The sequence below is a fragment of the Megalobrama amblycephala genome, linkage group LG7 (assembly GCF_018812025.1).
Source record: "Megalobrama amblycephala isolate DHTTF-2021 linkage group LG7, ASM1881202v1, whole genome shotgun sequence".
Lineage (NCBI taxonomy): Eukaryota > Metazoa > Chordata > Actinopteri > Cypriniformes > Xenocyprididae > Megalobrama > Megalobrama amblycephala.
Window position 1 is genome coordinate 17,095,843 of NC_063050.1, and position 25,478 is coordinate 17,121,320.

Here is a 25,478-nt window from a genome sequence, read left to right on the forward strand (position 1 = left end):
TGCTAGGCCTTTCATTTGATAAATGGCTGTTCCACCAACAGTCGGTTATTGGGAAACTCCGTGATATACGGCCCTGTATTGCCGCCAGTGCCGGTCCAGCTCCGGTTACCCGCGGCAGTCTGATGATGTCATCAGAAAAGGTACCTAACGACCCCTGGTTGGCCTTTTTGTGGTTAGATCCTGATTAGAGGAGCTGATTGAATGTGTGTATATGTGTGTGTGAAACTGCGTAATCACTCACAGGCCAGTCTTTGGTGTGGTTTGGGTGAGGGTCGCACAGAGGTTGGATGGTAACTGTATGTACACTGACCTATCAGTACCCTTCGGGTACACCACTGCTGTGGCTTGAGAAAGCCAACTTACTGAAATGCTATTTAAACTAACTCCTCCTAGAGCTTTAACTCTATACAATCACCAAACTCGGGTCAGACCTTCAGACTGTTCTGACTTAGTGTGCGATATCTTTTCTAACTGATCCGACTTACCTTTTCTCTATCTATCATGCTAAAACATGCTAGCAGTGTGTTAAATCTCGTTAGCGACATGTTAAATTATGGTAATGGATGGTGCGTCCGAAATTGCGTACTGAATAGATAACACATTTGAATTTGAACTTACTTGCAACCTTTAAAAAGTATGTTTATTTATAGTATGAATGTGTGTAGTATGAATGTAATCTGGACATATGCCATGATGTCATTATCATGTGACCTACCAGCATCAGTTGCTTTGTTTCACTTCCGTTCACAAATCCTCCCCCGTGGCCTCATGGGATAGTAAAGTGTCCATCGGACGCGCACTTCAGATTCTCGCCAGAAGTAGTAGGTCATCTGGGAACTTTTCGCCTACTGTTTTTCGAATACTGTGTTTTCGGACATACTACTCTTTTGGCATACTGTTTTTGGCATACTATATAGTAGAGAAGTATTCGATTTCAGATGCAACGCATGTGTTAAAACATGCTAACAATGTGATAATTCATGCTAGCAATGTGTTTAAACATTAATTCATGCTAGCAACATTCTAAAATCTATCTATCTATCTATCTATCTATCTATCTATCTATCTATCTATCTATCTATCTATCTATCTATCTATCTGTCTGTCTGTCTGTCTGTCTGTCTGTCTGTCTGTCTGTCTGTCTGTCTGTCTGTCTATCTATCTATATATCTGTCTATCTATTGACAGTCTACCCATCTAGCCTTCAAACTTTAACCTTAAAAAACGACTTTAAACTTCAAACTATTTCAAACTGAAAACCATTAAAAAAATCAAAGCTTTTAAAACTTCTTCAAATGTTCTGGTTAGGCTTTCTCAAGCCAACTTGTCTAGCTGTAACTACACTCTTAAAAATAAACGTTCCGAAATGGATTTTTCAAAATGATGCCATGAAGAACCATGGTTCCGCAAAGAACCTTTGAGTGATCAGTTCTAAAAAGAACCATTTGTTCTAAGTGTGAAGAACATTTTACTAAAGAACCTTTTGTGGAATGGAAAGATTCCATGGATGTTAAAGGTTCTTAATGGAACCATCGATGAACCTTTATTTTTAAGAGAAGAATTATCAGTGAAAGTAATATCAACACTTAAACTTCAGATTAAGATAGATAAATAAATGTTTGGAATAGCGTACACTGGATCAAATAGACAGACCACTGTAAGTCTATGTCTTTGTTAAATGAAGCCAGTTGCTTCTTCAAACGAGGTCAACTTCCTGTCCCGGTACAAGCTTTCACAGGACAACCTGACACCCATCTATTTGTCTCTCTCTCTTGCTCTCTTCGTTTCTTTTTTTGCCCTTGAACTGAAACAGATCCAAAGAGATATTCAATCCCCTTGTTTCCTGTCGATTGTGGGCACCCCTTATTATGTGCATGATTTAAATGGTTAAAACTGCATGTATGTGTTAATCAGGCATAGCTGCTTTAATAATAAATTATTATGCCCCAAATAATAAATTATATTTTGCTTAAATAAAAATAAAATTAAGCCTGTATTAAAGAACATAAATATCTTGATTATGACTTTTCACATCTCCCAACCTAAATTCTCATTGCCATAATGTAATCTTATTCTCATTACTGACATGTAAAAAATAAATAAAAAATTAGAAGATTCTGTCTGTCTGTACACACAATATTATATATGTAACTTTTTTATAAATATAAATTCAATAAACAAAAAAAGAAAATAATAAAATGTTATAACATAATATATACTTATTATTTTAGAAGTTTTATATATATTTATATATTTTTTTTTTTAAAAATCAGTGATTGTTTTAACAAGTATAACTTCTGGATGCATTGTGGTAATGGCAATTTTATAATGCAAAAAACAATCTTTATTATCCTAAAATATTGTAATTTCATTTTCTTGATGTAAAAACAGCTGAAGGTCTGTAGGAACTGTACAGCCGTCCAGAATAACTGATCTGAAACATACACTCATAATGCAAACAGGAAAGCTGCTTCAGAGTAAAATATGTCAACGTAAAACAGTTTGCCAGAACTGTAAACATGGTTTTGGATTGGCTTCAAGATTCTCCTCTGTTGAGATGATGCCGGGTTTGTTTTGGTAGTGAGTTTAAACAGGAAAGTGGAAGAAGAGAGAGATCAAGCATTAAAATCCAACCCAGACATTTTAATTACACTGACTATCACTCACCTTCATACCACAGATGGTTTTGTTACAACCGCAACCCATGTTCGCAAGCCACTTTCTCTTGGTCAATCCTCCTTCCTTTTCTATAGAAGTCAGTTGTGAGATTGTTTTTAGAGTTCATTTCAGGCAAGAATGTGTATATAATTTTTTGGAACATGGACTAGACCAGGGGTGCCGAATCCTGTTCCTGGAGATCTAGCTTTCTGCAAAGTTCAGTTCCAACCCTAATCAAACACAACTAAAGCAGCTAATTAAGATCTTGATAATTACAGACAGGTGTGTTAGAGATCTCCTGGAACAGGACTAGACATTCATTTACCCCAGCTTTTGATGAAATTCCCAGTTTAAGTAATTTGACTGCAAAACAACCACAGGAGAAAGCAGTACCTCTCATGCCCTACAGGGGGCGATACATACCACCTCCATAGTGCACTCCGCTTACCAACAAAGCAAAGGCTGCGTTCACAATCGCACACTAGCATACTACTATTTCTGCAGTATATAATATGTGAAGTGTGCACTGTATGCATAGAATACATCAGCTACTATGTGTGCCAAAATGTGTAGTGTTTCACAGAGCACATTTTATGGATTACTGTATCCCACAGTGCATTGTGCTCAAATTCATCTTCCATATTCAGTGTGACAAATAAACCAGACATAATGCCTTCTTATCTCATTATATGGTAAGACATTTTTTTTTAGCATTATTTGACAGAATTTGGTCAGACTTTGAAGAAAAGACAATTTTACACCCAAATGCATTAGAAATGCAAAATTTTGAGATTATAGAAAGAAACATTCAACATACTGAGGTCAGTGTAGCTGTTTGAAACATTCATCATTGCTTATTGTTTTACATACACTACTGTTCAAGTCTGGGGTCAGTTTAATGTTTTTGAAAGAAGTCTTCTGCTCACCAAGGCTGTATTTATTTGATCAAAATCACAGTAAAAACAGTAATATTGTGAAATATTATTATCATTTAAAATAGGTGTTTTCTATTTGAATATATTGTAAAATGTAATTTATACCTGTGATCAAATCTGAATTTTCAGCATCATTACTCCAGTCTTCAGTGTCACATGATCCTTCAGAAATCATTCTGATATGATGATTTGATGCTCAAGAAATTTTTTTTTTATTATTATCAATGTTGAAACAACAGAGCAGGAAAATTCTATTTACTATTTTTATACTATTTCGTTCCCATGATTTGCTAAATCGTGTGCACAATTTACTAATTAGTTCCCGCCATTTGCTAAATCATGTGCACGATTTACTATTTCGTTCCCTCAATTTGCTAAATTGTTTGCATGATTTACTATTTTGTTCCCTCAATTTGCTAAATTGTGTGCACAATTTACTATTTCGTTCCCGCCATTTGCTAAATCGTGTGCACGATTTACTATTTCGTTCCCTCAATTTGCTAAATCGTGTGCACGATTTACTATTTCGCTCCCTCAATTTGCTAAATCGTGTGCACGATTTACTATTTCGCTCCCTCAATTTGCTAAATTGTTTGCATGATTTACTATTTTGTTCCCTCAATTTGCTAAATTGTGTGCACAATTTACTATTTCGTTCCCGCCATTTGCTAAATCGTGTGCACGATTTACTATTTCGTTCCCTCAATTTGCTAAATTGTTTGCATGATTTACTATTTTGTTCCCTCAATTTGCTAAATTGTTTGCACGATTTACTATTTCGCTCCCTCAATTTGCTAAATCGTGTGCACGATTTACTATTTCGTTCCCTCAATTTGCTAAATTGTGTGCACGATTTACTATTTCGCTCCCTCAATTTGTTAAATCGTGTGCACGATTTACTATTTCGCTCCCGCCATTTGCTAAATCGTGTGCACGATTTACTATTTCGCTCCCTCAATTTGCTAAATTGTGTGCACGATTTACTATTTCGTTCCCTCGATTGGCTACATCACATGCACAATTTACTATTTCTTTCACTCCATTTGCTAAATCACGCTCACAATTTACTATTTCGTTTCCTTGATTTGCTAAATTGTGTGCAAAATTTACTATTTCATTTCCTCGATTTGCTAAATCGTGTGCAAAATTTACTATTTCATTCGCTAGATTTGCTAAAACGTGCACGTGATTTACTATTTTGTTCCTTCAATTTGCTAAATCGCGTGCACGATTTACTCTTTCGTTTCATTGATTAACTAAATCGCACACACAATTTACTGTTTCATTCCCTAGATTTGCTAAATCGTGTGCACAATTTAGCCTACTATTTTTTTCCTGCATGTCATGTGTGGGGCTCCGTAGAAAACAGTTGTGCGGTACTTCATATTTTTGTGGAAACCATGATACATATTTTTTTCAAGATTCTTTGATTAATAGAAATTTCAAAAGAACAGAATTTATTTGAAATAGAATCCTTTTGTAACATTATAAATGTCTTTAACGTCACTTTTGATAAGTTTTTTGCACTCTTGCTAAATAAAAGTATTAATTTCTTTAAAAAAAAATCTTACTGACCCCAAACTTTTAAACGTCAGTGTACTTTTTTTAAAACTAGTATGTACTGTATATAATATGCAGAAAGCAGTACACTAGTAGTTCCATTCCAAACACAGCCAAGGAATCAAAGCAGATGTTCACAGAATCACCCATGTGCAATAATAACAATATAACGCACGTGTTGAGGTATGAATTTTTATGTGAATAAACCCACACTCACTGAAAACCAACCAAACACACACACACACAAACACACACACATAGTGTGAATATACAGCTCAGCTCACGTCAGTCAAATCCAGAACAATCATTAGTACCTTTCAAAATCTCATCGACTGTCCAGATGCATCTGAGCGCATTTATACTGCAGTAAATGGTGTATGAGAAACCTTCAGTTGCATTCATCGGCATTTATGAACCTTTTCTGTGTCACGTTTGACACATCCAGCAGCATTATATACACTTATGAGCTTTGTATTGTATCGCTTTGCACAGATTAGATCGCAAACTTCCGTAATAGACGCCCGCAAAGTGTGACGTAGCCATCTGGTGGCGTGACGTAGATGTCTTTTGCTCCCGGACTTTTGTCTGCAGAATAATGACTCTTCATTTCAGGTGGCACTTGAGTTGAAACACGAGACTTTGTTTTAACCTTTCAGGCCACTTGAAGATTCACCTGGTTCCAGGTGAGAGGTCACGTGAAAGAATCTCCCGGCCCAGAGCGAGTAGATCCAGGTGTTGAGGCATTTCTTTTTTCAGTATTGTTTTCTCTCTTTACTGATACAGTTGATCTGGCAATCACAGGGAACACGAGTATCGGCGGCCATCTTGAGTCCGTCTGTGTCGCGAGGACGGCGCCTCGTTCCGAGAATAAAGCTGTAGGGGTTTCTTTAGGGTATCTGTACCGTTGTATAAAGGCTGTTTATTGAGGTCCAAGTCAAAATCCAATTTCTGAATCCATCCGAAAACTCCGGGTATGTGAGCAAAGGATCAGTCCTCTCGCCAAAAAGCCTGAGTGTGTAATGAAAAAGTTGAAATCATTTATGAGGAAACACTACTGGCGACAGTACGGTCACAAATCAATTCAGCTGACATTTCTATCAAAACACCCGCTTTCATCTTTATCTTTTCCTGTGGGTTGAGACATTAACTGATTCCAATGTCATAAACTGTCTCCACTGAGTAATTGAGTGACTAATTAATTGGGCTCGGTGGTTTATACCATGTGACAGTGGAAATATGGGATGGTGATTTTGCTGTACAGTGGTGATTTGTATAAATGAGAACTACTCTTGCAAATTAAACACACACACACTTAAAAATGAGGGTTCCAAAAGGGGGTTTTCGCAGTGAAATAGTAATAGCATTGAAGAACCATTTTTGAAGACTATAAAGAACCTTTTGTGGAACGTAAAGATTCCATGGATTTTAAAGGATCTTCATGGAACCTTCGATGACAAGAACCTTAATTTTTAAGAGAGCATGAAGAATATTTAAATCAGGAGAAACAGAAAAGGTGAACAAACGTAAAACCAGGAGAGAATTACGGCTATTAGCTGGGTTGTTTTCATAGAGGGGAATCCCTCGTGCAGAAGCGTACCTCTTGTCTGCTGTGTTCAGCGGGATGGCAGGGGTTTGTTTACATGTAGTGCCACTGACTCTCCAGCCCCATATTCACTCCCCCAAGACCACCCAGAGCCGCTGAGAGAGAGAGAGAGAGAGAGAGAGACTTTGATGAAATCACAAACACATCTACTGACAGCCTTGATAATGGATCATTCACATCTTTTTTGTCAAACTTATTTAATTAATTATTTAATTTCAGTTATTCTGCATACATCTAATTTGCTAAAATAAATATATATCTTCGCATTTATACATATATACTGTATATAAACCATATATTGCAGGTGGACTAACATTTTTATGACAGTTAAGCAAATTTCTTTTTACTTTTGTATTTTGTAATTCCCATTATTTTCAATAGTTGTTTTTTTAATGTACAAATATACAGTAAAAACATGCAAGAACATGTCCTATGTGATACATTTCCTGTACAATACGTCAATATTTATATATATTTCTACTATTAAGTGTTCTAAAGTGTTCTAAACACTTAATAGAATTACATTTTAAACTGTAATTTATTCCTGTGATCAAAGCTGAATTTTCAGCATCATTACTCCAGTCTTCAGTGTCACATGATCCTTCAGAAATCATTCTAATATGATGATTTGATGCTCAAGAAACATTTCTGATTATTATCAATGTTGAAAACTGTTGCTTAATATTAGATTGGAAACCATTTTTTCAAGATTCTTTGATGAATTCTTACTTCTGGTTAGTTTTTTCTAAAATGTTCTTTTTAAAAAGTTTTAAACTTACTTAAACTTTTTAATGGTAGTAATATATAATATATTATTACTACATAATGAATGAACACATAATATATTTGTATATACATAATATATAAAGGTTTTTTTGTGTTATAGTAATGAGAAATGGGAGGGTAAGTTATCTTAAATGTCATAAACACATCAAAGCAATGACAGCTTCATTTTCTTTAAGCAAAATATAATTTCTTATATATTGTTTATGGTGTGAATCATCCTTTTATGGAGCATCATATAAATCAAGCAGTACTTTGCTGGCTTCGGTTACAGGATGGATATTGATTTTCATCCTCAAACATCTGAACATTCAGACAGAGGGTTTATGTACCTGGTGGTCTGATGCCCATGTGTGACTGTCCGTCCATTACGAAACCTCCCATTGGCTGACCATCAGGAGTGTATGGCCCACCGTGACCTACTGCACACACACACACACACACACACACACACACACACACACACATACATTACACAAGAGACAGTTAAGAAGGTCAGACACACATAACAGCTTCCCAAAGGAAATGTGTAAACAGTTGCAATGCTAACAACACTCCTTTTCCAGTCCACCCAGACATTTACTGAAACCGAGCTACACAAATGGGCCAGAAAAGTTTCAAAACATTATTTCGTGATCAATGTCTTTGAGGCCCATTGCAAATATCAAGCCTTAATCCTCACCAGACCAAAATGCCTCACACTTCATCCTGAGCTCAGAGGCTGTGTGTGTGTGTGTGTGCATGATGTGTGTGTGTGCGTTTTCATGATTTATGAGGACACACATTTGTATAATGACACGGATATTACTCTGGTATTACAACGTCAACATGTTTTATGAGGACATGTCATGAGTCCTCATATTTAAAATAGCTTTAAAAACATACTAAAAACGTTTTATTAAAAATGTAAAAATGCAGAATGTTTCCTGTGATGGGTAGGTTTAGGGGTAGGGGGACAGAATGTACAGTTTGTACAGAATAAAAAACATTACGCCCATGGAATGTCCCCACTTTGATAGCAAAACAAACCTGTGTGTGTGTGTGTGTGTGTGTGTGTGTGTGTGAGAGAGAGAGAGAGAGAGAGAGAGAGAGAGATGGATAAGGCTGAGTTCAACTAATTCATCCTGAAAACCATTTTAGGGGCAGTTCATAAAGGACATGTTCTTGCGTTTAAAAATAGCACAACAGAATTGAACAGAAAGAGTGTTAAGAGACACATGATTGGTCCATTGTTTTAAATATATATATATATATATATATATATATATATATATACAGTCAAAACCAAAATTTATTCAGACACCTTGAACATTTCATTCATTAATACAGTTTATTCACTATAGTTTATCTCAGAGTCAAACTGTGTCAGAAAAAAAATTATCTTAATTATGTCAGATAACAAAACATGGTCAGGTCAAAGTGTCTGAATAATTTTTGGTCCCAAATTTTTATCAATTCTACTGGTAGTCCACTGTATGAAGATTTTTTGGGTATAATATGTCACAGTTTACTTTATTTTGCTATCCTCACTTACATAAATGAACTATAGTGTCCTGCACCCACTAGTAAAAATGTATCAAAAATGTCTAAATAATTTTTGGTTTGACTGTATATATATATATATATATATATATATATATATATATATATATATATATATATATATATATATATATATATATATATAAAGAAAGCTCACCAAGGCTGCATTTATTTGATCAAAAATACACAGTAAAAATAGTAATATTGTGAAATATTATAATACAGTTTCAAAGAACTATTTTCTATTTTCATATATTTTAAATGCTCATTTATTCCTGTGATCAAAGCTGAATTTTCAGCATGTCTGGAGACAAATGATTCTTTCCATTGTTTTAAAACTGCAGCACATTAAACTTGTTAATCTGACCCCTTAAAAGCAGGATACTTGTGGCGCAAGACACTGAAATAAACAGAAAAACACAATGCAACAGCTAAAGTCAATCATCTGTCACATGTTTGCATAGACCAATAATACAGTGCAGATGTCCTGGATGAAGAATATTTTATACAACTGAGCTCTGAGAATTGAAACAAAAATGATTTGAATCAGTTTACAAGGTACTTGCCTGCGCGGTTGGACTGGTCGATCATCGGTTGGACGATCCTTCTCCTGGCATTGATAAACCTGATGGAGCAAAGCAAAGAACAGTTGAAATGAGCATAAAAGCACAATTATTTTTTATTAACGTGCTGGCTTCTTTCATAGGCAAGCATCAATAAAATTATTGCTCATAGTTACGGTTATGGATTTGAACAAACCCAGAGTATTACATTTTGGTGTGAAGCTCATCCAGCTCTGTTTGTGCTGCAGACATGAATGATTCCTCAAATCATGCAGCTTATTGATTATGAAATGAACTAATTCACGATTTTGCCAGGTTGGTCATAAAATGGATGAAAAAATCCAATAGACTTAGGCTGAAGGAGGAACCAAAGCCATCATAGAGGAGAAACTTGTGCCAGTAAGAAACCACCTAGCAACACCATAGAAACCACCAAAATCACCCTAGCAACCACCCACAACACGGTATTGTCATGGCGGCGAATTCTGCATAGGCAAACACGGCTGACATTTACTGCAGAAACCTAAAAAAATCTAGTTTATTTTAACACAGAACATAAATTAGCACAGGACTTCAATGCTTTCCGCATTTATTCCCATGCTATGCTTGACCTATGACCTCTTGACTCAGTGACCTCACACCCCGGGCAGCAGCCCAGCTCTGCTCTTTCTCAGCCTGAAAAATTCCCCCTGACCTCTGACCGCGGAGTGCCAGGGCACAAGTCCACACATGATTAATGACTCCTCTGCGCCACCCCAGGTGCTTCGCCTCCATTTTAACCTTCACAAAGGAGGGGAAGTTCTACTTTTAATTCATAGGAAGTGAATTACACACACTGTGAGAGGTGACAAGATCTGAAATGTTAAACACCATGTGACCGTTCGTTCCATTAGAGTCATGCCTGCCTTTGCATCAGTGCTTCTCAAAGTTTTCAAGCCAACTTTGACCAAATCTAAACATTCACAACAATATTCCCTTATTGCAAAAAAGGGAAAAGAAGCAAAAACTGCATAAGAAATAAAGACTCACTTTCAGAGAATAGATGAATTGTGTTATTTTTCTTACTGCACTCTTGCTGTAAGAATAAATCTAACAAAGTTTATACTTAACACAAAATGGGGTAGAAAAATTAATTGATAATTAATTGAATTAATTAATTTGAAAACAACTCTTACACAATTTTTATATATATATATATATATATATATATATATATATATATATATATATATGCCTGTTTTGAACGAAATGAATACTTTTATTCAGCAAATATGCATTGAATTTATCAAAAGTGACAGTAAAGACATTTTTTAATGTTGCAAAATATTTCTATTTCAAATAAATGCTGTTCTTTTGAACTTTCTATTCATCAAAGAATCCTGAAAAAAAAAAAGTATCACGGTTTCCATAAAATATTTAGCAGCATATCTGTTTTCATCATTGATGATAATAATAATAAATGTTTCTTGAGCATCAAATCAGCATGTCAGAATGATTTCTGAAGATCATGTGACTGAAGACTGGAGTAATGATGCTGAAAATTCAGCTTTTCCATCACAGGAATAAATTACATTTTAAAATTGTAATAATATTTCACAATTTTTATTGATTTTACTGTATTTTTGATCAGATAAATCCATCCAAGTACATTAGTATTCACATTGCAGAAGTGAGAATGCCCTGTAAGTTATGCATTAGGGGTTTAGAGACACACTGAAGAATAAAAAATACCAATTAAAATGTCTATATTTTATAAGATCTTATAATACATTTAGTGTTGCGTACCCCAGCTTGAGAAGCGCTGGTACAGATTAACGTTAAGAAACAGTAAAAGCAGAGATAAACAGGAAGAGCAGCGTGACGAGTCCAACATTCAGAGCAGGTATGATAAACGCTTTTTTGAGGTTGTCGAGGGCTAGCATCTCTCTCAACTCCGCCCGTTAGGTGACCAATCAGAGATAAGAGTCGTTTCCCCAGCGGGGACGAGCCCGTCCCACTCTTTAAGGGGGTTAAAAGCTGACCCCTCACTGAACCCCTCTTCTCACCACGAGACCAAGTTTACGAGCTTCATGCCTCTGCCTGTTCACTCCAAACACACACACACACACTCGTACACGGCCCAACACGCACACCAAACACATAACAACACTACGCAGCAAGTGAAATATTTGGGGGCCCTTTCTCGTGCACAAGGGAGCAAAGAAACACATAGTACCTTTACTCCACAATCCAACGCAGAACAAACCTGTTGTGCCATATACGCTTATAGTGTAAGGAAGAGCTGGTCTATGTTGGATTTAAATGCTTAAGTTTACTATATAAAGAATCCAGAATCCTTCTATTCTGACTTCAAATACAAAATATTTATTTGCAAATTATATTGCAAATGTAATATATATCAGGGCCATAACCACCATAGATATTGAGGGGGACAAGTCCCCTCTGTATAATTAGGCCAGAATATTTTTGATATTATTGATGCTGCTTTGCTGCACTCCATATTGCACTGCTCTGTTTGTTGTTAGGATGATGAAGCAAGTTTTAAAAGTTATATATTTAGGCTGGTCTGCCTCAACGATCTAACAGCGCTCATCACTGTCAGAATAACTGAGCTGGCCAATCAAATCAAAGAAGGCGGGGCTTAATGTTCACATAAGATGAGTGTGAATTTTAGCAGTGAAAGTGTATATGGCGAGTAAGTAGCTAAACAATTAATATTTGTAATATTTGACGACTGTTTTATGATTGAAGTATTCAGCGACCGACAGTAATATCCAGTGATACAAACTACTCAAAATTTTTTATGAAATATCACCGTTTTAAATTGAAAACATGCTATTATTTGATTAATATGATATGAATGTGGCGAGACAAGAAATGTTTTGCGCTTTTGACATATTAATAAGAGTGAATGTATATATATTTTTTAAATATTATTTGCAAATAGTTTGAATGGATTAGGGCTGCAACGATTAATCGCGATTAATCGTTTGCAAAATAAAAGTCTGTTTACACGCAATATATATGTGTGTGTTCTGTGTATAATAATTATGTATATATAAATACACACACATTCATGTATATATTTAAGAAAAATGTTATATTTATATATAAAATATTTATGTTTATATGTAATATAAAATATATATAAATATATATATTTATAATACATGCATATATTTCTTAAATGTATACATGTATGTGTGTATTTATATATACATAATTATTATACACAGAACACACACATATATATTACGTAAACACAGACTTTTATTTTGCAAACGATTAATCGCGATTAATCGTTGCAGCCCTAGGATTACTTAATAACTACAGTAGACCTGGAACTTTTACTGTTCTTATTTCTTTTTAGTTATTTCCTTAATTATTTAATTAATTTTAATGAAAAATTACCCAATAACCCCCCAACATAATCCAGGTGAAAAAAATTAAATAAAAATTAACAAGAATTTCAGTTAATGCTTAATTTTTCATGGTCATTGTCAGAATCAAATACATTTAAAATGTAAATTTGCAAATTTCTTTATTTTATGTCATCACTTTACTTTGTTTTATCTCAAAACATTCTCTTAATTTCCAAGCTTGAATAAAAAAACAAAAAAAAATCTCCAGATTTTCAATGAGGTCTCAGACTTTCAGACCCCACCGTACATTCCTAGGCCTCTCAGTTTATATTAATTCACCCTATGATATTTGTAGCCTATTGAACCTAAAACTCTACAACAAATGTTCCTGTCTGGAAACCAAAGACATACAGTGTTCTTTCAGTCCCACTGTATTGTGAGGTCATTCGGAGGACAGTGTTCTTCTTTATGAGTGTGTGTCTGTGTGTCTCCATGTTTAAATAAACCAGTCCAGCTGTTCCCTGTGATAATTTCTGTTTAATTTGACAGCAGCTCGTTTTCGCCCCTCGCGTTCCCTCACCTGTTTCCTCTGCGCGCCGGAGCTGCAGACATACACACGGCAATTTCTTCGCTCTTGTTTGTGTTGGGCTTTGAAGAGCACCTAATGTATTTTCACTCCGGTGATTAAAACACTAATTAGTTGTCATTTTGATTATGAAGGGCTCTTGAGGCCTAAATATTGTTTACAGTGATGAGCAAAAGCCAAAGATGAGAAAATGTTCTGCCAATTAAAATGTACTAATAAAATCTACTTTGATTAGTCACAGAATTTTTTTCCTTGCGAAAACAGCACAAGATGAATACCCAAAAAAAAAAAGTCCTCATATTTTTGTTTTGGTGACTTGAAGAATATTCTACATATGTTGTTCTGTGAATAAAATACCTCCACCCCAATAGTAGTATTAGGAAAAGTTCCTAACATTGTGTAAGTCTACTTGTTACTATGGCAGAAGCAGTCAGTTTACGTCCATGTAGAAATGTTTCTCATGAGTCACAACTTGTGTAGCGACACCACAGGTCATTTCCTTCCACATTAAGCCGGATCAGAACGTACACTCTTAAAAATAAGACTCTTCTTTGCAGCAAATGGTTATCAAGAGCCATTTTTCACTCTATAGGGTCCTTGAGTCGACTAGCGGTTTGCAACTAGAGGGTCACAAGGAGTGTGCAAAATGTTTAAGGAATTTCTGCATGGAAAAAATGCTTAAACTAACCATGTAATCATGCACAGATAGGATAGCAAAACAGATATGCTTATCAGCGTAAAAGCTGATAGGGAGGAGAAAAATCTTCTCGTATCTATTGCTGTTGACATCCAAAGCTGCAGGTTCAACCAAAAGCACAAAAGAATCTGTAGTGCTAGCCAAATTAGATGCAAAGTTCCCTGTCATGCCTTAAAAAACATGGACAGAGCTACGCAAGCTTTAAAAATACGATCCAGACTACATTAACTAAGGGTTCAGTTGCTGCGAGCAAAGCATTGTTAGTGCCGACCACAATGTGGTGAATTACTGCTTGCCGAGAGCATGAAGCCATAGAGATTCAAGAGACATTTAGAAACCAAACACTCAGACTATAAAAACAAGCCTGTTGAGTTTCTTTAAAGGTTCTATCTGTCTATCTATCTATCTATCTATCTATCTGCAGCTTCCACAAAAATATGAAGCAACACGGCTGTTTTCAACATTGATAATAATAAATGTGTTTTTTTTTTAACATCAAATCATCATATTAGAATGTTTTCTGAAGGATCATGTGACACTGATGACTGGAGTAATGATGCTGAAAATTCAGCTTTGGTCATAGGAATAAATTACATTTTAAAATATACAAGGATAAGGACAACATGTGGTCTACTTGCCAATCCCATTTCAAATCACATTATTCAGAGTGATTTAAAATGGGATTGTCAAGTGGACCACATGTTGTGCTTTTCACCCTCCGTCAGTTAAAGAAATTTGGTGTCTGTGATCCTGATTTGGTTACCATCTATAAAGGGTTTGTGCGCCCTGTGCTGGAGTATGCGGTTCCAGTCTGGCATAGTTCCTTGACCGCAGATCAAGCCAAAAGACTGGAAAGTGTGCAGAAACAGATCTGTAAAATTATACCCGGTCGAAGGTATCTGGGGTATTCTGATGCTCTTGGCCACCTTGGGCTGTGTACCCTTATGGAAAGATGAACTCAATTGTGTCTTGATTTTGCTAGAAAGTTATATACAGTAAGTCTAGACCCCCCCCCCCCCCAACCCCCCTCCCTTAGGGGTGAGCTTACAGATCGCCAGATGAGGTATTCAAATAAGCTGAAAATTCAAAGATGCCGAACAGAGAGATACTGGAGATTACCAATTCCTTATATGTGCAGACTTTTAAATGATTAAGCATTTTAGGATACATTTTTGTACTATGTTTACAATTTTTAATGATGGTGGATGTTATGAAATTATTCTTGGGATGGTTATAATATGGGATGGTTTGATGGTTAGAGTTTTTTGATTTTTTTAAATATTGCATGCATTTCATTTTAGTTTGTAGATTTGTATGGACATCTTCATTGTAACAGCAAAATAATTCAGTGTTTTTAACTCATTTGGTAGCAATCCCATCATTATCTACATTGCGCAGCTGATTGGTTGCTTTAGTATCAGCGGCCAATGAGCTTGCTGCTCAATCATTCAAATACTTGGCATTGTTTGCTGTTAGCAGTCTGCTGCGTGCTTTCAGAACCCTCCTCCTTCCCCAGCTCCACCTGTATAGATCTGCTATTTCATGTATGTTATATGTACATCAGCAGCAGCATGTCTTACATGCTCACAGCAATGTCTGTGAATGTATTGGCATTGAATGTATTGCTCAGCAGCAGCATACATTACATTGCCATATCCATTACATGCCAATCTCTCCGAGAGTTGTCATGACAGAACTGTATTCTTCAAGTTGATGCTGTGTTAGTCTGATGCAAATAGCACTTACCAGTTGTTGACCTGCAGGATGGTCAGTCCAGTGTCCTGGGACAGCTGCCTCTTCTGCTCCTCAGAGGGGTACGGGTGCTGCGAGGCACAAACATCAAAGATTACAACACTAGCAAACTTATGTACAATCTTAACTTCTGATTTCTGAAGGAAACAGAAATCTTTTCGTGTAAGATTATGAAGGCTTTTTTTTCATTTGAATAACATGCACTGATCCACAATAAAACCAGGAATGTGCATAAAAATCAAAATAAGATTAGTTTTTATTTCATGTGGGTGTTTAAGCATTTTATGCTTAGATTACAAATAAATCGAAATTAAAGGGTTAGTTCACCCAAAAATGACATTTCTGTCATTAATTACTCCCCCTCACGTCGTTCCACACCAGTAATGCTGCGTTCACACCAAACGCGAATAGAGCGTCAAATTCGCGTCTACCGCGTCTAGTTTGCCGCTTGAACATTTTGAATGCATTCGCGCGTCTAGAGCGAAATAGACGCGCGTAAAAAACAAGCGTTTGAAGCGAAATTGACGCGCGTCCGAGGCGAAATCCGCTTCTTGTGGGAGGGGCAAGTGCTAGGCAGTTGTCTGTTTGCAAGATGGCTGATGTTGATCGTGCGTTCATCGAGAGAGCTACCGCTTTGTATTTGCTCTGGAGAGCAGAACAGCGGCGTAGGGGTCAGCGTCGCGGGAAGGCCGCGGGTCGATAAACGTGTACGTGACTCAAAAGTAAAATGTGTATTTACAACTTACCAGGTAGCCCAATCTCCTCACCGACACTCTTCCAAGCGAGGTCCTTTTTATTCCTGTCTGAAGTATGAACTTGTGTCATAAATGTCTGGGTGACTGCTCACTGATAATATCAGTCGTTCCTCCATTTTGAATGAGTGACTCCGGGCGGGCCTGCCGCCACAGCAGCAAGCAGGCTCCTGATTGGTTAACGAATTCGCGTCAAACGCTAAATGCACAAAAAGCACCATTCGCGCGTATCGCGCAAAACACTCAATTCGCGTCATTCGCGCGAACTAGACGCGCGAATGAGGCGAATTCACGTCTTCCGCGCCGCGCTAAACGCCTCATTCGCGCCGCAAGACCTCCAGATGCGCGTAAACGCGTCTTTACATTGACTTAACATTGAAATCATTCACGCCAGACGCTCTATTTGCGTTTGGTGTGAACACAGCATAAGACCTTCGTTCATCTTCAGAACACAAATTAAGATATTTTTGATAATGAGTTGGTGTTCGGACGTAAACACAGAAGCCTGCACTGAGTTCAGTACATATGACAACGATCCAAATTGTTGAATAAAGTTGTTATTTTTGTTTTGTTTGCACACAAAAGTATTCTCGTCACTTCATAGCATTAAGGTTGAACCACTGTAGTCACGTTGTTTATTTTAACCATGTTTTTACTACTTTTCTGGACCTCAAAAGTTGCAATGACATTTCTGCCTGTGTGTGGTTCAGAAACCTCTCAGATTTCATCAAAATTATCTTAATTTGTGTTCTGAAGATGAACGAAGGTCTTACAGGTGTGGAACGACATGAGGGGGTGTAATTAATGACAGAAATTAAATTTTTGGGTGAACTAACCCTTTAATCAAAGAGGTATTACCATGAAAAAATCTCACTATATTTACACACATGAATGATCTCTTCAATTCAGTGATAGTAGAATTGCAACAGACAAAAAACAGGACATAAGAATCGGGTTTCAGTGTCATGTGTTCTTCTGCTGAACTGTGTTATGTGTCTGTAGGGTGTTTGCATATGCAGCCAAACAAATTCCTTGTATATCTTGGCAAATAAAGCCCTAAACTCTAAAGGAAACCCCATGCGCTAATCGGAGAGTTGCCAGCTGGGATTTAGACGCCAAGCCACAAAGTCATTACAAATTGCTATCCTGTAACCAAGGGTGACGGCTCCAGCAAGCGCCAAAGCCTTTCTCTAAACCCAGAGGATATGCACACAGTGACAGGGGAGGTCTCAACCTGTAATTAGACAACAACTGATCCCGGGTCAGCCGTCTAAACCTCAACGAGATCTATAAATAAAGAGGTGAGCGCATTAAACTGATCCTGGAGCAGGAGTTTTACAGCAGCGACTATAAACACCTCACCCATGAATGACTCTCTCTTAACACCTGTTGCACGCCGAGAGCTCTGGTAGCAAATGGTGGGTAACTTTACGACCGAGTGAGCCATGCTGGCTGGAGGTGTGTGAGCGAGCCTGCGATCAATGTGTGTGTGTGTGTGTCCTGTGAAACTCAATGAAGAGTTAAAGGTGTGTGTGGGGTCATTATCCTGTTTACAGAGGCAGTAAAACTGTTAGGGCTCTAATGATCGGTAATTCAGGGTGAACGGTACTTAAAAAGATTCTAAAACACACCCAGCCTCACCCGCCGCTGCAGCTGTGTGTGTGTGATGGTCCCTGTATTGTACTCGAACACTGAGTCTAGACTTTAGACTACTCTGCTTAAACTCTACTATACCAGCGGTTTTCAACTGGTGGGTCACGACCCAAAAATCACAGACAGCAGGGAAGAAAAACAACGCTAGAGCCAAATGCTAAAAACTAGGAGGAAAAACTGGCTTATGTCATGACAATACTTTTGCATATTTTTGGTACAGTTAATGGTAATATTAAATGACAATATAATTTATATATTTGAAATAATATGAAAATATTGGATCGATTTGATACATACATGTATAAGTATTAAACTATAGTATTATAATAAAGATATTAAAATAAAATATTAAATATTAATTTAATATAATATTAAATGACAATATATTTTATATATTTAAAATAATATGAAAATATTAGATTGATTTGATACATACATATATAAGTATTATAATAAAGTATTATAATAAAGATATTAAAATAAATTAAAAATATAATATTAAATATTAATATATTATAATATTAAATTACAATATAATTTATATATTTAAAATAATATGAAAATATTATATTGATTTGATACATACATATATAAATATTATAATGTATTATTGTAATAAAGATATTAAACTAAAATAAAAATATAATATTAAATATTAATATATTATAATATTAAATTACAATATAATTTATATATTTAAAATAATATGAAAATATTATATTGATTTGATACATACATATAAGTATTATAATATATTATTGTAATAAAGATATTAAACTAAAATAAAATTATATCTGTAAAAAATATTTATTTTATTTTTTAAATTTCAGAATAAATATTAATATATACATTTTTGTTTTTCTTAAATATGTTAAATAATATAAATATTTTAAACGTGTATGTGTATATATACATAAAGCATTATAATAAAGACATTACAAATACAAGTATTATAATAAAAATATATATATTTTATATTTATAATATATATTTCATTTATAATGTATTTATTAATTATGTATTTTATTAATTTTTATTTAATATTTTATAATGTACATTTTTCTCAAATATGTTAATACTTATATAATATTAATAATTATATATTATATAGTAATATTATATATTATACATATATATATATATATATATATATATATATATATATATATTATATGTAAGATAAAGTATGCATATATGTGTGTATATAATGCAGAGTTATTTATACATTTTTAGTTAATTTAATATTGCATATATGTATGAATATATATATATATATATATATATATATATATATATATATATTCCTAATTTTTTTGGTAAACAAATATAACTTTTTAAGTAGTTAGCTGGTAGCTACTTTTGCTTAATGTTTTGTAATGTAGCTAACTATTTTCTCAAACTAGTAGTATTACAGTATTTTAAGTATACTTTGAATTATGAGTAGCTTGTTACTTGGCAAGCTAGTTTTAAAGTAGCTTCTCCAACACTGCATAAAACAGATTTTCATTTTTAAAAAGATGTTCCCGCACAGACCCAGCAGGCCGACTGTGATTTTCATTAACTTTGCAGCTATAGTCTTGAGTGCATCCCAAAGTGAGGCATGACTTCTCTGTCCGACGGTTCTCCGTTTCATCTCTGTGTCTCCTCGTCGCCCACCCCCCCTGCGTTTACAAAAAAAGTCTGGCCGTGATGAATCACCTCTCCTTTCTTTCATTCTCTCCAACATTTTTCTTTTCCGCATCCCTTTCTTTTCATGGGCAAGGACGGAAATTCCCTGTAGGTCTAGCAGAACCCAGGTCCCCAGGAGGAGCTGTCAGAGCCGTAATGGATGGTGTTTTGATAACAGCGAGTTCGACCCTGGAGAGACCCTGGGGGGGAAGGAACCCCAGCAGATCCATCCTCACACAACATGCCCGTGCAGTTAGGCTAAATGAACTCCATCGCGCCCACCCCGCCCCCAACAAAGCCCTCCGCTCCTCATTTTTTGAGGCTGACGCTAATTGCGGCTCCCTCATTACAACCAAATGCTCCGGTGCTTCAAAGGAAAAGTATGCCTGTGGAGAAACCGGCTAAAACAGTAGCATGGAAAGCCTAGAAAGTATAAATAAAGCCCTAAACAAAAGGCACACCAGCTAAGAAAAATATGTTCTAAGAGCATTTTGGTAACGTTCCAATTGAGTTCCAATTCTGAATGTTCTCTGAACGTTCAAAAAGTCCAGTTTTTAGAATGTTTGAATTACATTGAATATTCCATTTGCAAACATTATGGCAATGTTACTTTTAAATGTTCTCTGAACGTTCTGAAACAAGTTAGATGAATGTTCAACCAAAATGTTTCAGAAAAACAAATGTTCCATTAATGCTTTTGTGCTCATATTTTGAGAACATTATTAAGGAGCAGATAACTTTGAGCAAATGTTCTATTAACGTTACTGAAAAAAAAAAAAAAACATTTGCTCATAACGTTCCCTGTTGGCTGGGACTATCACAGGTGGCTGTTAAATAAGTGAAATACAGTTAACATTAACTGACTGCTCATTGTTCCAAACATGCATGTTTTTTTGCTAAACAAAACTTCATGCAGTTCTTTTTCATGCAACGAAAACTATCAAGTTTCAAAAAGAGCACCATAAAAGTAGTCAAAATGACTCATGCATCATGAAATATAACAGCATATGGTTTTGAACAACAATAAGAGTGAAAAAATAATGACTGAGTGAACTATTTCTTTAAACCCAATGCCTGCTCTGCAGCCAAATTAAAGGGTAATCAGCGAGCGGAGGTCTACAAAATCACATTTACAACTGACAAACATGAGTATGGAGATTCAAAATGATCAGAGCCTGGGAACAGACTGGGTGGAAAACATATGAATTATGTTTTGCATGCGCTTCTCATATTTCTAAACTTCAAACAGAAAGATGCAGTAATGTCTGAGGTGGCGCTGCATGGTGTTTGTGTGGTTGCTGGAGATCAATGGATCAGGGAACTGTACTGGAATAAAGGTTGGGGGGGCGCGTTCTTTTACGCCCACGACCTTTGACCCCCCTAATGATCTCAGGGAATGTTGTAATGTCATCTATCTGCATGCTTACCACCTTAATTGGCGCCTGAAGGAAAACCCTCGTGTCTAGAATCCACGTTCTGTCTCAGTGTTTGCCTCCAAATCACAGTAATGTGTTCAGGTGTTTGTCTACTCATATCTGTACAATTCGAAACAATATTTTCATTCTGTGATTGTCAAGTTAATTAACAATCACAGGGTGAAAGTATATATATATATATATATAAACACAGAGCTGGGTAGTAAGGGATTACATCTCAAGTATCAAGTATTTGTAATTGAGTATATTGAGTAAACTACTTTTTAAAATACCCGATTCAGACTACAGTTGCTTTTTTATGGATTACATGATTACTAAGGGCAGTAAGTTGTTCACAATTCATTGATTCTCCTAATTTTTCATTTTTTTAACGTTTATATTTTTTTCATAATAAACCTGCCGCTTATATACGTTTGTGATTCTTCGAGTTTTTCCGGCGGTGAGGGGGGGGGGCTGTGGAATCGTGCACAGAAATCAGCAACAACAAGAATATTTGTTTTTGTAATGTTGCTGTTTTCTAAATGTACTTAATTTTAAGTAAATGTGTTTTAAAATCATAAGATGTGATTTTGTTTTATTCAGTGTTACTATCAGCAAACACTAACAGTACATTAGTGTTAGTATTTTTTTCTGAAGTATTAACTGTCTGTACATTGCACTTTAAAAAGAATCTGTTGAGGCTCTTGTTGGTGAATAGAATATATTTTTTGGACTATATTTTTTCTTTGTATCTGGTACAAGATTATCCTATAATATATGTGACATCAAATAAGGGTTAGCACAAAAGTTATGTAAATGTAATCCAAAAGTAGTCAGATTACGTTTCCAAAAATGTGAAATCTAAGAGATTATATTACTGATTACACATTTTGTCATGTAATTTGTAATCAGTAACTGATTACAATTCATAAGTAATCTACCCAGCTCTGTATGTATATATACATATATATACACACACACAGTACTGTGCAAAAGTCTTAGGCCACAATTAGATGTTGTTTTAGCAATGGTATAATGACCATTAACTATTTCTCAGTCTCTTTATTAGAATATAACCAGAAAATACAGGAAATTTGTATGCAGTATTAAAATACAGGAAGAAAAACAATTACTTATAAGGCCAAGAAAACTTTCAAAATATGAGAAGTTTCTCAGATTTTTTTCTTTGAGAAACTGGAAGAAGTCCAGGAGGTCACACTAAACACTGATTTTTGCTTAAAGAAGCCATTTTGTTCTGATTTTTTTTTTTTTTACATTTTGTGTACATATTTCCTGTATTTTCTGTTTGTATCATAATTGAAGACCAAAAAATAAATATGGATGGTCATAAAAACGTTGCTAAAACAACAAAGCGGTGGCCTAAGACTTTTGTGTATGTGTATATATATATATATATATATATATATATATATATTAGTGCTGTCAACCAATTAATCATGATTAGTCAAACCAAAATTTATTCTGAGACCTACAGTTTATTCACTCAGTTTAAAAAAATAGTAATAAAATATGACAAGATCTCAGAGTTCAACTGGGTCAGAAAAAATTAATCTTAATTATATCAGATAACACTTAAGCAAAACATGGTCAGGTCAAAGTGTCTGAATAATTTTTGGTCCCAAATCTTTATCAGTTTTTCTGGTAGTCCACTGTATGAAGATTTTTTGGGTATAATATGTCACAGTTTACTTTATTTTGCTATCCTCACTTACATAATGAACTATAGTGTCCTGCACCCACTAGTAAAAATATATCAAAAATGATATCTAGTGTCTGAATAATTTTTGGTTTGACTGTATATATATGATCAAGAAACATTTGTGATTATTATCAATGTTGAAAACAGTTTGTGGAAACCGTGATACTTTTTTTTCAGGATTCTTTGATGAATAGAAAGTTCAATAGAACAGCATTTATTTGAAATATAAATCTTTTGTAACATTATAAATGTCTTTAATGTCGCTTTTGATCAATTTAATGCATCCTCGCTGAATAAAAGTATGTTTCTTAAAAAAAAAAAAAAAAAAAAAAAATCTTATTAAGCCCAAACTTTTTAACAGGTTAGGTTTAGTGTATCTTAAAATGTTGCCTACATAGGGAGCTCGCTAAGCTTTGAATCACAGCCATTATGTTTGAAAGGAGCTGATTTGCTGACACTGTTATTTGTATGTTTCAATTAAAAATCTTAAGTATTCATAGCCGCAGTCACTAGCGGTTAGTGCGTATTCAGCTCTTTCTTGTCCTCTCGTGACTCCTACATAAATAATAAAAAGAAATACAAAGAAAAAAATTAAAAATCTGAAAGCATAATGTTGGTTGCTTAGGCAGCCTGTGTTCTGCTGCTTCACATCTGCTGACAAGAAGGGAACAAACTACCCACTAATTACCCAATCCAAATCACAGCCTTTATGTGGGATGCATATGAGCTAGTGTTTATGAGGTAGTGTGAGCGCTTATTTGTTTGGAAAGAGATTCAACAAATTTCCGAATAAGAGAGGAGGAAAATAAGGATGCAGAAACAAAGGCTTAATGTCTGTTCAGTGCTCTGAAAGCAATAACACTGATTATATATTCAAGGCTAGAGGGAGGGGGAGGGGCTCGGAGCTGTGCCCGCCCACTTTACCATGGAAACCGTTATCACACCGTACACATGACAACAGTAAGAAAACCCCGCCTGTGTTTCATCCCAATATATTGTTACACCGGTCATTAGTGCATCTGTGTGTGTGTGTGTGTGTGTGTGTGTGTGTGTGTGTGTGTGTTTGTGTGTGTGTGTTCACTAACTAGCCTCTAGGCAAATGTGGGAGCGTCACTGAGCTTGAAATAATGTAGGCGTGCAGGTACAAACATGTTGGCATGAGTTTCTTATCTTGTTCTGTGCATTTGTTAGCTGTTTTATATGCCTATATGTGTGTATTGATGACCTTCAGATTAAGTTTCCAAATAAAGAAGCAAAACTTTAGGTTACATGATTACTACAGAGCACCTTATAATGATCCACGTTACACGCATTCATCTTGAGCTCCTTTCATTAATCTCAATGTAGTTGAGCATTATTGTTTCTGAAAGCCATAATTATGTCATTCACATGCTGGTTCGGTGTTTTTGTTACAAAACAACATACAATGTAGATTAAGATCTTAAGAGCATGATTTGCAGTATTATTGGGAAAGCAGAGAGATGTTTTACCGTGAGGTGCTGGAACAGCCATGCCCTCATGATGTTGGTTGCCACTTTGGGGAAAATGCCTCTTTTCTTGTTGTTCTTCCTCTCTTTATCGGGGTCTTCCTCTTCTCCTGTGCTCGGAGAGGCGGCATTCTGATCCAGGAAGTCGCCTGAGAAAAAGAAACCAATATTAACAGGTTTGAGATAGTGACAGAGAACTGAAGTATTTTTTGTGTTTGCATTGGCTGCATTCATTTTTTAGAACAAGACTTTCAAAAACGAATAAATGCAAATGAATATTTAGTTTGATGTATTTCCAGCATTAAAGTGCATCAAAAGTACATTTTCAAAAACATCATTTGAGCATGATTGAGTTCTTCTTTCATCATAACAACATGATCACATTAATTTTTATTATAATCAAAATACATCATTACAACTAATTGTTTAACTTCTGTTTGATATGGTACCAACATGTTCGGTCCCTGTTTGGTTAGCAGTTAGTTTTATTAAAAGGGTAATATCATGACTCATTAGGAGCCAGTAAAAACAGCAACTTTCAAAGCTACAAACATCCTGCCCATTGAAAAATGAACATTTATTGAAAAGAAAATCAGCAAAAACACCTTGCAAAGCAAATGTTATGGGTTAAACCCATAGAATTTGTTTTGTTGGTATGAATTAATGTTAAATAATATTTTGACTTGAATAAAACTAGTTAAAGGGATAGTTCACCCAAAAATGAAAATTACCACATGACTTA

The 25,478-nt window shown here is 35.3% G+C and overlaps 1 protein-coding gene across 2 annotated transcripts in view; it reads right to left on the reverse strand.

Moving 5' to 3' along the window:
- Positions 1 to 5,331: 5,331 nt before the first annotated feature.
- Positions 5,332 to 25,478, reverse strand: part of meis1a (Meis homeobox 1 a) — a 28,024-nt gene continuing 7,877 nt past the window's right edge. The window contains exons 8-13 of one of the 2 annotated variants that reach the window (XM_048196208.1): positions 24,740 to 24,885; positions 16,036 to 16,112; positions 9,648 to 9,706; positions 7,872 to 7,958; positions 6,751 to 6,851; positions 5,332 to 6,161 (exon numbers count right to left, since the gene is read on the reverse strand). In XM_048196208.1, coding sequence (XP_048052165.1) covers positions 6,790 to 6,851; positions 7,872 to 7,958; positions 9,648 to 9,706; positions 16,036 to 16,112; positions 24,740 to 24,885 — 431 coding nt within the window. In that variant the 3' untranslated portion in view covers positions 5,332 to 6,161; positions 6,751 to 6,789. Of the gene's footprint in view, positions 6,162 to 6,750; positions 6,852 to 7,871; positions 7,962 to 9,647; positions 9,707 to 16,035; positions 16,113 to 24,739; positions 24,886 to 25,478 lie in introns of both variants that reach the window. The other variant, XM_048196207.1, reaches the window with a different exon arrangement.